Source organism: Onychostoma macrolepis, chromosome 18 (genome assembly GCF_012432095.1).
Source record: "Onychostoma macrolepis isolate SWU-2019 chromosome 18, ASM1243209v1, whole genome shotgun sequence".
NCBI lineage: Eukaryota > Metazoa > Chordata > Actinopteri > Cypriniformes > Cyprinidae > Onychostoma > Onychostoma macrolepis.
Genome location: NC_081172.1, coordinates 14,687,675 through 14,699,767, shown reverse-complemented (window position 1 = coordinate 14,699,767; position 12,093 = coordinate 14,687,675). Strand labels below are relative to the sequence as shown.

At 35.4% G+C, this 12,093-nt stretch overlaps 1 protein-coding gene across 1 annotated transcript in view; it reads left to right on the top strand.

The window, feature by feature from the left end:
* slco3a1a (solute carrier organic anion transporter family member 3A1a) overlaps positions 1-2,697 on the top strand; it is a 58,103-nt gene extending 55,406 nt beyond the window's left edge. Inside the window, exon 10 of the mRNA XM_058751523.1 lies at positions 671-2,697. Coding sequence (XP_058607506.1) covers positions 671-1,047 — 377 coding nt within the window. The 3' untranslated portion in view covers positions 1,048-2,697. The remainder of the gene's footprint in view (positions 1-670) is intronic.
* The last annotated feature ends 9,396 nt before the right edge of the window (positions 2,698-12,093 follow it).

Sequence of the window (12,093 nt, the reverse complement as noted above, 5' to 3'; positions counted from 1 at the left end):
AAGAATAGTTTTCTAGCAGTAAAATGAAAGGGATAGTTCACCCAAAAATGAAAATTCTGTCATTAATTACTCACCCTCATGTCATTCCAAACCTGTAAAATCTTCATTCATCTTCGGAACACAAATTAAGATATTTTGATGAAATCCACAAACTTTCTGACCCTGCATAGACAGCAATGCAACTGACATGTTCAAGGCCCAGGAAGGTAGTAAGTACATTGTTGAATAAGAAAGAAGAAATTGTTGAATAAAGTTGTTATTTTTGTTTTCTTCGCACACAAAAAGTATTCTCGTAGCTTCATAACATTACGGTTGAACCACTGATGTCACATGGACTATTTTAACAATGTTCTTACTACCTTTCTAGGCCTTGAACAGGTCAGTTGCATTGCTCTCTATATGTGGGGTCAGAAAGCTCTCAGATATCATCAAAAATATCTTAATTTGTGTTCTGAAGTTGAACGAAGGTCTTACAGGTTTGGAACGACACAAGGGTAAGTAATTAATGACAGAATTTTCATTTTTGGGTGAACCAACCCTTTAAAGCTGCTTGTCATAATTGAGAAGTTCTCAACTTGCTTTATTAATCAGAAAAAAAAAATCTAATATATGTTTAAACAAATCAAAATGTCAAATACAAATCTCAAATGCTACATAAACCATCTTTCAGGGTTCATTCCTCCTCCTCTGATATTTGGCACGGGGATCGATTCCACATGCCTTTTCTGGAGCACCGAGTGCGGGGACAAAGGCGCCTGTCTGCTGTACGACAATGTGCGCTACCGGCACCTGTACGTCAGCATGGCCATTGTCCTCAAGGTCGTGGCATTCCTCCTCTACACAACCACCTGGCAATGCTTGCGCAGAAACTACAAGAAATACATTAAAAACAATGAGGGATACGTTACGCCCACTGAAATGTTCTCGTCCAGCGTGAATCTGGACAGTCTGGGAAAGGACAGCAGTCAGAGCCAAGTCAACAGGACTAAATTTATATACAGCCTGGAGGATCACGAGTGGTGTGAAAACATGGAGTCCGTTTTATAGTGGTTTCATGCTAATTCAAGCATCGTTCTACTGAAGGATCGTCTCTTATTCCAGGATGTGCGAGACTGTTGTTGCGCTCTTCTACTGGGTCCATCTTGTTTTTACAAGTACTTTCAAAGGTGTTACTCCAGTGCCAGTAAAATGTTGTAGTAGTTAGCTGAAGGCATCTACTTCAATGCCTGACTGTATAGCTGGTTTGTTAACTTCACACAGCTGTGCATTAGCTGAAGTCGTACACAAAAGGACTGCTTCCACAATTTTTCAAGGAAAAAAAAATTGGTCACACTTTAAAATAAGGTTCATTAGTTAACATTAGTTAACAACATTAGAAAATATGAACTAAGAACGAACAATACTTCTACAGCATTTATTAATCTCAGTTCATGTTAATTTCAGCATTTACTAATGCATTATTAAAATCACAAGTTGTGTTTGTTAACATTAGTTAATGCACTGTGAACTAACATGAATAAACAATGACCAACTGTATTTTCATTAACTACCATTATCAAAGATTAGTAAATAGTGTAATAAATGCATTGTTCATTGTTTGTTCATATTAGTTAATACATTAACTAATGTTAACAAATGACACCTTATTGTAAAGTGTTACCAAAAAATTATATATATATATATATATATAACTAAGATCAACAAGTTTAACTCTTCATCTGTCATCTGGCTGGTTGATGCTGGTTATATTCTCGATCCCCGTCCCAGTCCGTTATTTTTATGGGGATCATTTAGTACATCACAACCAGTTTATTAATACTAATATATAATTCTGTGTACTACATACTGCAATTTTATACAATATATATATGAAAACAATATCAATTATTTCTCAAAACATTCAAAGGGGTGTTTGAGAGATGTTTTTTTTACTAAGTGCTTTTGCAGCATTTGCTTTCTGCTGTTGTTAATTTATATTGTTTATGAAGGCCTATAATGTCTTAATTTGTAAAGGTTATTGATACTGTACATTATAAGCTTCTTTATACTTTTGTGCAATAGTGGAAGAGTGTATTTGGGAGGCCAGATTTTGTTTTGGATGATGAAGTCAGATAGAGAATAAGACTGTTTATTTGTTTTATTAATGAATTTAGGAATGCCTCTTAATTCAGATAACAATAATAGCATGTTTGGGACTAGACTTATATTGGGAATATTGTGACCTACAGTATGACTGACATCAGAGGAGAAGTATTGGGAAAAGGCGATTTATTAAATGGCAGAAGACTATTGTCATTCGTGAGTGGTGCTCTCATCTCGCTGTAAAGCAAATAACGTTTTGAAGATCAGACTGGGCCTTGGTATTTATGAGTTGGATGAAGAATGAAATTTTATATAATTATAATGTAACATGTAAAGTGTGTTTCAGCTTTGGATTGAGATGTTATTTCACTTCACTGCAATAAGACATGGCACTGTGGGTTCTTAGCAGATTAGAAATAGAGCTGTATAAAGACACTTTTCTGATTTTGCATTATTTGAATTTCCTCTAAAGCTTCATAGCACATCATTCTTGTTTTACAGGCCTCACTGCAGGTAAAAATTTAAGCAGTGTACTTTTCGTATTATTTTTTTTTTTTTTTGGCAAAATAACTTTTATTTTATTCTGAAAATAAATTATTTTTCATAAAAATCTCAGATTTGACTCTATGGTTCTTTTTTACCTAAAATCTTAAATAGCTCAAAAAAGGTATCAAAATCTACTCACCCTCAGGCCAACCAAGACATATATGAGTTTGTTTGTTTATCAGAATGGATAAAAAAACAAACAAAAAAAAACAATTAGCATTACATCACTTGCTCACCAGTGGATCCTGAATGGGTGCTGTCAGAATGAGAGACTAAACAGCTGATAAAAAATTACTACAGTCTATCAATTAATGTCTCGTGATGTGTTTTGTAATAAACAAGTTCATCATTACGTTTTTAAATTCTGCTACTTCAGGTTAAAATAGGAGTCCTGTATCAATAATGTTGATTTTGTTTTCATGAAAAAGTGATTCAGGAGAGCAAGTATGCACAAGCACAGTTTGCAACTGAAAACAGTCCAAAAAAGTTCTAAACAAACATCTTGAACTTTGATGTGAGAGGTATGGACTTTTTACTGGAGGAAGCGTCACTATGGATTATGGACTCATATTTTGGCCAAAAGCAACGGTAAACATGTGTTAATGATGGGTTAGTTTCTAACAAACATGCAGCTTTTCACTTCACAAGATGGACTGGAGACGTGTGGATTAAGCCCTGTTCACACCAAGAACGATAACTATAAAGATAACAATATTACCGTCCACACCAGTGAATGATATATCGTCAGTTTATTCTAAGCGCACGCTCCTCTGCCGCTTTAAATTCTCGAGCTCGTTATAGCAGGATGGATTCTGATTGGGTGTCAATGTTTTTATGGTTCATCAGCTGGAAAAAAATCGTTCTGAAAGAGATTCCAAGAACGATATATATCATTTCTCTGTGCCTTTATTGTTATAGTTGTGGTGTGGATTCCGACTCTGCTATTCTTTCATATTGAGAACGATTTTTAGAACTATGTATTTATTGTTATCTTTATAGTTATCGTCCTTGGTGTGAACGAGCCTTTACTTTATCAAGTCAAAAATCTTGGGGTGATTCTGGAGACAGACCTTAGTTTTAGTAGTCATGTCAAAGCAGTAACTAATTCTCAAAAACATTGCAAGAATTAGATGTTTTGTTTCCAGTCAAGACTTGGAGAAACTTGTTCATGCCTTTATCACCAGCAGGGTGGGTTATTGTAATGGTCTCCTCACCGGCCTTCCGAAGAACGCTGCCGTCAGGATTCTGACTAGAACCAGAAAATCTGAGCATATAACACGTCCTCAGGTCCTTACACTGGCTTCCAGTTACATTTAGGATTGATTTTAAAGTACTTTTACTCATTTACAAATCACTCAATGGCCTAGGACCTAAATGCATTGCAGATATGCTCACTGAATATAAACCTCTAACAGACCACTCAGATCATTAGGATCGAGTCGGTTAGAAATACCAAGGGTTCACATAAAACAAGGGGAGTCCGCTTTTAGCTATTGTGCCGCCCGCAGTTGGAACCAGCTTCCAGAAGAGATCAGATGTGCTAAAACCACATTTAATTCCAGACTCAAAACTCATCTGTTTAGCTGTGCATTTGTCAAATGAGCACTGTGCTACGCCCGAACTGATTGCACTATATATGCTATAATCATTTTATATTCTTAACTGTTTCAAATTATTTTTAAATCAATTTTTATATCTTGTTTTATTATTATTATTATTATTTTAATTCCTTGTTTTTATTGTTGTGACTTTTTTTTATGACTTCTTCACTTCCTTTTATGTAAAGCACTTTGAATTACCACTGTGTATGAAATGTGCTATATAAATAAACTTGCCTTGCCTTAATTGCCTTGCCTTGCCTTTACTGTGATAGGGATGTATCGATTACCAGTTTGACGATAAATCATGATAAAAATTCTCCACGGTTAGTATTACCGTTTCATGTTTTAATTATCATTAAAACCGTATTCGATAACTGTGATTTGAACAACTCGCGAAAAATAAATACTGTCCGGCATAAAGCACAGTTTTAAGTAACAGTCAGGGCACGCAGATTAGTTTCGTTTTGAGTGTAAACAGGGCGGAAAAGCTGAGAGGTTTTAAAAGAGTGCTGAGGGAATTATACAAATGAATATATGAATTAATTAATTACGTATATTTATGCCATGGTCTGTCTGAATACTCGATTCTGATTGGCTGGCAGGTGTTGATTAAAAACTGCACAGGTAGCTAGTTCCAGGTCAGTTTAATCACGTTCTATTTTAATGCGCTTCCTATAAACATTGGTAACCATAGTAAGTCATTTTATTTGTTGTTTGTTGGTTTTTAAATATAAAACTTGATGAAGTGATTTATGTGTCGGTACTTTTTAAACATCTCCAGCACATTTTAACAATACCGTGATAATACTGATAATCGTGATAATTTTGGTCACTATAATCGTGATAGATAAGACATTTTTATCAGCTATTTGGACTCTCATTCTGACGGCACCCATTCACTGTAGAGGATCCACTGGTGAACAAGTGATATAATGCTACATTTCTCCAAATCTTTTCATACGAAGAAACAAGTTCAACTACATCTTGGATTTGGATTGAGGGTGAGTACATTTTCAGCAAATCTTCAATTTTGGGTGAACTAATCTTTAATGGAATAGAATTTAAGATATTTTATCAGTAGAGTATTATGCCGAATCTACTCTGAAATATGTTTTTTATGTTAATATTCACTAGGATTTTATATTTAATTTTCTTTCATACAGTTATGGATTCACATAAAAATAAGAATAAGAGGATGTATTATAGTGTAGATGTAAATGGACCCAATTTGGTTATTTATAAAATCTAGGGCAAAATGGAGAGAAGATGACTATAAGCCATTAGACTGCTGGAGTGAGATTTCCACTCTATGGAAAAACAGATTTGATTCAGAATGGCCTTATTGCATTTGTGTTTGTCTGCTTCTGATAATATATTGCTTGCTTTACCTTCGCCTCTTGAGCACAACCTGCAGTTCAACCAAGGAGTTATTAAAAGTATGGACACAAAGCTTTTTTTTTTCATAGAACCTTAAGCTGGTCCTGAAATAAAGAAACCGCTTGATCTATTGTGGATATGAAGGTGAAAAGCACAATATTTCACCATAGGCCTTTGAAATTAAACTCTGGACCATCTCCAACATCAGAGGCTACACTGCTATTGGGTAAAAAGGCTTTCTTTTGATATCCTTCACAGACACGCATGCTCTTCACAACAAAAGGTCATATATATATTTTTTATTTATTTAACTGAATGGACACCAAATGTCAGGCTGTTTAGAATCACCATGAAGATTTTTCCAGGAGTATCTGAACTGAAATCCATCTCTTGTATTTATCTTCCATCAATTTTTAACAGTGTCTCTTTAAGTGAGGTGACACATATACTGCGTGTTAATCTGCCCTGGTGTGTAAGAAGATTAAAGTCTTTATTTGATGTGGCTTAGATTCCCTTTTGCAGCCTTGACAGATAAACGAAGAACCGATAGAACTGGAAGGAGAGTACGATGAGAGACTTAAAGGAAAGATACCCATTAACTAATAGGGAAGCAAATGCAATGCTATTTTTTTTTTTATTTCGTAGCAGTGTTGTTTTAGTATAATTTAAATACTAGTATAGTATTCAGATTTTGAACTAGATTTTTTTTTTTTTTTTTAGTTTAAAGTTGTTGTTTTTTTATGTCTGATACGTTACATATTTTTATGTATACTTTTACTCACTCTATAATATATAATAGAAAGTGGGATTCACTTATTAAAAATAATGAATAAGTAGCAATAAGATGCATTTTAGATGCGAAACCAACAACAACAGAGCAATATTCACTGAATAATGTACAAAATTTCCCTGAAATATTCAGGGGAATATTTATAGCATGATGTCCTATTCATCAGCACCTGCAGAAAACACAAAACATCTGCCAACACTACAAAAGGTTTATTCTTGTTAAAAAATATGCTTCATGGAACACACTGTTGTCAAGACTCATATCTCAAATACGTCTTTGGTGCAATACTGTTCAGTTCCCACTTTTATGCATCTCAGAGGAACCAAACTCAGGAGGGATGGGGATATGAACCATTTATGTTCTGCAATGCAGGGTTATTTATCAGGGTTATTATTGTCAGCAAATAGAGAGCTATTTAAACTGATGTGTAGCAATAACACAGTTAAGAGAGAGCTAATTCAATTACCGACCATTTCACATACTTAAAGGAATAGTTCACCCAAAAAATGATAATTTGCTGAAAATGTACTCACCCTCAGGCCATCCATGTAGATGAGTTTCTTTCTTCATCAGAACAGATTTGGAGAAATTTAGCATTATATCACTTGCTCACCAATGGATCCTCTGCATTGAATGGGTGCCGTCAGTATAAGAGGCCACAAGTAATCCGCACAACTTGTTAAGTGAAAAGCTGCATGTTTGTTTGAGAAACAAATCCATCACTAAGGCGTTATAACTTATATAACTTATATAACTTGTCCCCTCATATTTATTTGGAACTGTTTTGGACTCTTTTCACTTGTAAATGGTGCTTGATCTGTGCATAATTCTCTCCTGATTCAGACAAGATAGCTTTTTCACTGAGAAAAAAAAGCAATATTATGTATAGAGGACTCTATATTTTAGCCAGCATCATTGGTTAAAAAGTTAAACACGTCTTGATGGATTTGTTTATTACAAACATGCAGTTTTTTGCTTCATAAGATGTTAATTGGTGGACTGATATTTTTATCTCTCATTATGAGTTTGAACTCTCATTTGATGGCACCCATTCACTGCAGAGGATCCATTGGTGATCAAGTGAAGCAATGCGCAATTTCTCCAAATCTGTTCTGGTGGATGGTTTAAAGGTAAGTAAATTTTCAGCAAATTTTCATTTTTGGGTGAACTATTCCTTTAATTGCTAGTACAGAAACCTTTGTTAGTATATTACCTGTGAAACTGGGGGGGGCTCTTAAAAATTAAAAGTGTTTTTGTTTGGGAATTCAAAGCTTTTACATTAACTATAATGTTTCCCTAAAGACTTACTCCCGAACCATGGAGTGCAGTAGGGTTTGGATTGGCATTTGTCGTGTGTACGTTTCTATGCACATTGCATCTGTTTCGCTTTGTTTCACATAATAATCCATCACTGCTATAGCTATCCCATCAAACTGTGCATAATTAATTTGAGGATTCATTACAAGGCCTAATTTCTCAGGAGACTGATGTGTTTGTGTGAAAATGCACAGAATATTTTATGTAAATAAGTAATTCAATGGAGAGTTGATGTTCTGCTGCAGTGCTTTAACTGAAAAAGATGCTGAATTTATGGTTTTGAAAATGATCCTTCGGAACCACTGCTCAAGTTGTCCATAATAATCAAACAACTTAATCGTCTTCAGCTGAAGATAAACCCTGCTGTGTCACAAATATAAATCCAAAATACGCATAACACTCTTCAAATGGCACTCATAATATTTGAGTGAGAAGAGGGAAGGGTGGATTTTCAGTTGGCTCTTTGTGTTGTACATTTTTGATGTTCAGTTCAAAGTAGATGTTGAGAGGAGCTCAAATGCTCAAATACAGACTGAGTTTAGGGGAAAAAACAAGGAGCTTGACGCTTCACGATCAAAACCAAAGGATATCTTTTTTTTTTTTTTAAATGCAAGCAAAAGTAAACTACAATCTGGATACTAAATAAATGTTGAATGCTCTTGAATATTCTCTCATTTTAACTTTGTTTGTTTTCCATTAATGTACTAGCAGTTATTTTGTAAACATTACAATATATAATTGCATATTGTGCAATTGCAATTTTTCTGTACAATTTTTCACGATGCAGGAAAAGGTTACAGAAAGAGATTTTCAGATGAAGAAAATAGAAAAAGTGTCTAATTTCCTCCAAAGCATTTTTCACTTATTCCTTGGACTTTTTCAAAATACCAACTTACATATAAATTTAATTGTAAGTTAAAAGTATTTCCCTTCCCTGTGGCTGAGGGTTGAGCGGTGTGTGTGTGTGGAGGCAGGAGGAGATTATTTAAAAGCATTACAAAAACCCATTACTTGCCTTCATGAAATCCTTAGAAGCAGATTGGATATGGAGCATGGTCATTTTCCATTGGATAGCTTGATATACACATTGCACATGCAGGGCTAAACTGGGTCCGGTGCAATGGCACACTGAGCCGATGGAAATATGGGCACTATTTTCTACCTTAATGTTGCAGCAGATGAATTATATTGGCTCAAGGCATTCAAGAACTGCTGTGACTCACTGACATGAAATGTTGCTCATTTATTTGCAGGCAGCTCCGCTGACTCTCCGACAGCTTCAGTAGCCTGGTCCAAGTTTGGTAAGATGAAAAAAGAAGTGCCTTTTAAGAAGGTTATTCTGAATTTGATTTACTTTTTCACTTATTTCACTTTACTACATTAGTACTGACGTTCCAAAGGGGGTTTTCGCAGCGATGCCATAGCCATTTTTGATTCCTCAAATTAATAGTCATTTGAGTAGTCATTTGGATGCAGCGTTGCGCTGGACAGGACAAATTCCCGACAGTAAACCGATGTCCTGTCGTATTTCTGACCCTACTTCAAAATATCCGCGCTACTTCTGACATGAAGGACAAATGAATTTGCAAGAGTCGTTCTGTCGCGTCCATCATAGACAGTTTTAAAGGGTTAGTTCACCCAAAAATTTAAATTCTGTCATTAATTACTCACCCTCATGTCGTTCCAAACCTGTAAGACCTTCGTTCATCTTTGGAACACAAATTAAGATATTTTTGATCAAATCTGAGAGCCCTCTGTAGACAACAATGCAACTGCAATGTTCCCAGGTCCAGAAACGTAGCAAGGACATCAGTAAACTTTTTGTGTGCAAAGAAAACATTAATAACATTACTTATTAAATTCTTGTCCCCGAGTTAGCATCTTCCTCCATTTTGGAGAGTACCCCAGAATGTAATAAACGTAATCAACCTTGTTTACGTTCAGTAGACAGTGCGTGCATGCTAAACGTAAACAACACTGAAAGTGTACACATGCTGAACGTAAATAACGCTGATTACGTTGATTACGTTCTGGGGTACTCTCCAAAATGGCAGAAGACAGTAACTCAAGGAGAAGAATTGTTGAATAAATTATGTTATTATTGTTTTCTTTGCACACAAAAAGTATTCTCATAGCTTCATAAAATTATGGTTGAACCACTGATGTCACATGGATGTACCGATGTCCTTGCTACGTTTCTGGACCTGGGAACATTGCAGTTGCATTCCTGTCTACTGAGGGTCAGAGCGCTCTCAGATTTGATCAAAAATATCTTAATTTGTGTTCCAAAGATGAACGAAGGTCTTACAGGTTTGGAACGATATGAGGGTGAGTAATTAAATGGGTGAACTAACCCTTTAAGCTGTTACGATGCAAAGCGACAACGGTTTCTATGAAAAAAAAAACAAATCACTATAAAGAACCTTTTGTGGAATAGGAAAGTTCTATGGATGTTGAAGGTTATTCATAGAACCATATCCTTGCAAAAAAATAAATAAAATAAAATCGAAACCATCACAGGAATTCTAGTGGTTTCCATATAAAAACCATTATAGACATTACAAACCATCAACTTTTAACTATTAAAACCACTAAAAATGGATTCTTGAGTCTTGGGACATGTTCCATTAGGATTTAGTGGTTTTAACAAACCACCAATAGAAGGCAACCAATTACAAGTAGAGACCCACAGGCACCATTACAGTTTCCATTAAAACCAGTACAATTCCCATTATAACCAGTAAAACCATTACAAATTCTGTGATGGCCTCTATTGTTTGTTTTTTTTTCCAGCAGGGATGCCAATAATAAAGAACCTTTAAGATATAATTTTCACTGACAGATAGTAAGCCTATTAAACGCTCACACATAAACAAAATGTTATTAAGAAGGTTTTCATAATCCATCATGCATACAGACTCCCTATAAAGCAATTGTGAGGACAAATTAAAAATACGGCAGAAAGATGACCCCCTTTTTCCTTCCCTTACTCTTTTCTCCACGGGCACCACCATTTCTAGGCCATCTCTGGCAGCACGAAGCACACAAATGTATCAGAATGATTCAAAGACCTTTAGTTTAATGGCAAGATGCAGGAATTCATAAATGATCATGAACAATCAGTTAATAGGCTGGATGTACAGTATAGGACACTTTCAGTTTACTATCATCATGTGTACATTCTTCCATTTCTAAAAACAGTATCATCCTAAATATGCATGCGATTATGGGATGACAGAAATGTATTATGATATTTGAATCATAAAAATATAATAAATGGACTAAAAATCCCAAAGTGTCCCACTTTATATCAGTATTTTTAAATACAAACTACATTTGCCTACACAAGCATATTTTGATAAGCAGTGGGGGTGTTAGACCTGACAGGAAACTGTGATATAAACAGTACATCTTTCACAGTGCGAGAATCTTCTTCATTTGTAGGTTTAGAAATGATATGCCAGGGCTGTTTCAGTATATTTCTGAGCCTGGAAGACGGTGAAAACAGTCATGCACATTCTTCGTAAGTAACATTTTGTCAGCTTTTTTTCCAGTTATGTCTGCTGGGTACACTCTTAAAAAGACAGCAAATTTGAATATCTCTCATAACATCTGGTGTTGTGAAACACTTGGTGAGTGATCATGATAACCAGTCAATCTTAGCTTAAAAAACAATTATGCTGCCTAATTGTACAGGGTTGTAGATCACTGAAGCAACCAGGAAATTAAAGTTTTACTACCTTTCAAAGAAATCAGAGACGATCAGAATCAAAGATGAAAGGACTGTTGGCTGTTGAAGCAGCAGGTGCTTTTGTCTCTGTGTCTGTCTGTCTGTCTGTCTGTCTGTCTGTCTGTGTGTGTGTGTGTGTGTGTGTGTTTGTAGTGGGGTTTAAATGACCAAATGTCCCTACAATGTAGGCAAAACCCCATTAGTACATTGACATTGTGACCTCCAGCAATTAAATTTGTTTTCTAACCAGCTGTGACTGTGAAAGGCGATGAGCAAGAGTATACTAGCTAACATACTGCACTTAGCCTACTGTTTCTTCCATATAAATATATGGCAACAGCCACAATATTTTTAATGTAAGAGCTGGCGCAGGCATTTTTAACTTTAATGTGCAAGGTTTGTCAGCCACTTCCTGTCATTTTAGCAGTACAAAAACAGTCTTGTAATGTGCATTCAAATTTTCAAAATTGCAGCGAAATTTCACCAGCAAAAAAACAAACATGTATTGTCAGCAGTGTATTAATGTATAAAGCACAGCTCACACAGAAGTTTCTTTCAAACTAAGCAGCTTTCTGTTTTTGCCGAAAATCATTGTGATCAACAGTAACTGTGACATCTCCTTGAGAAATTTCTCACCCTCAAATTAAACT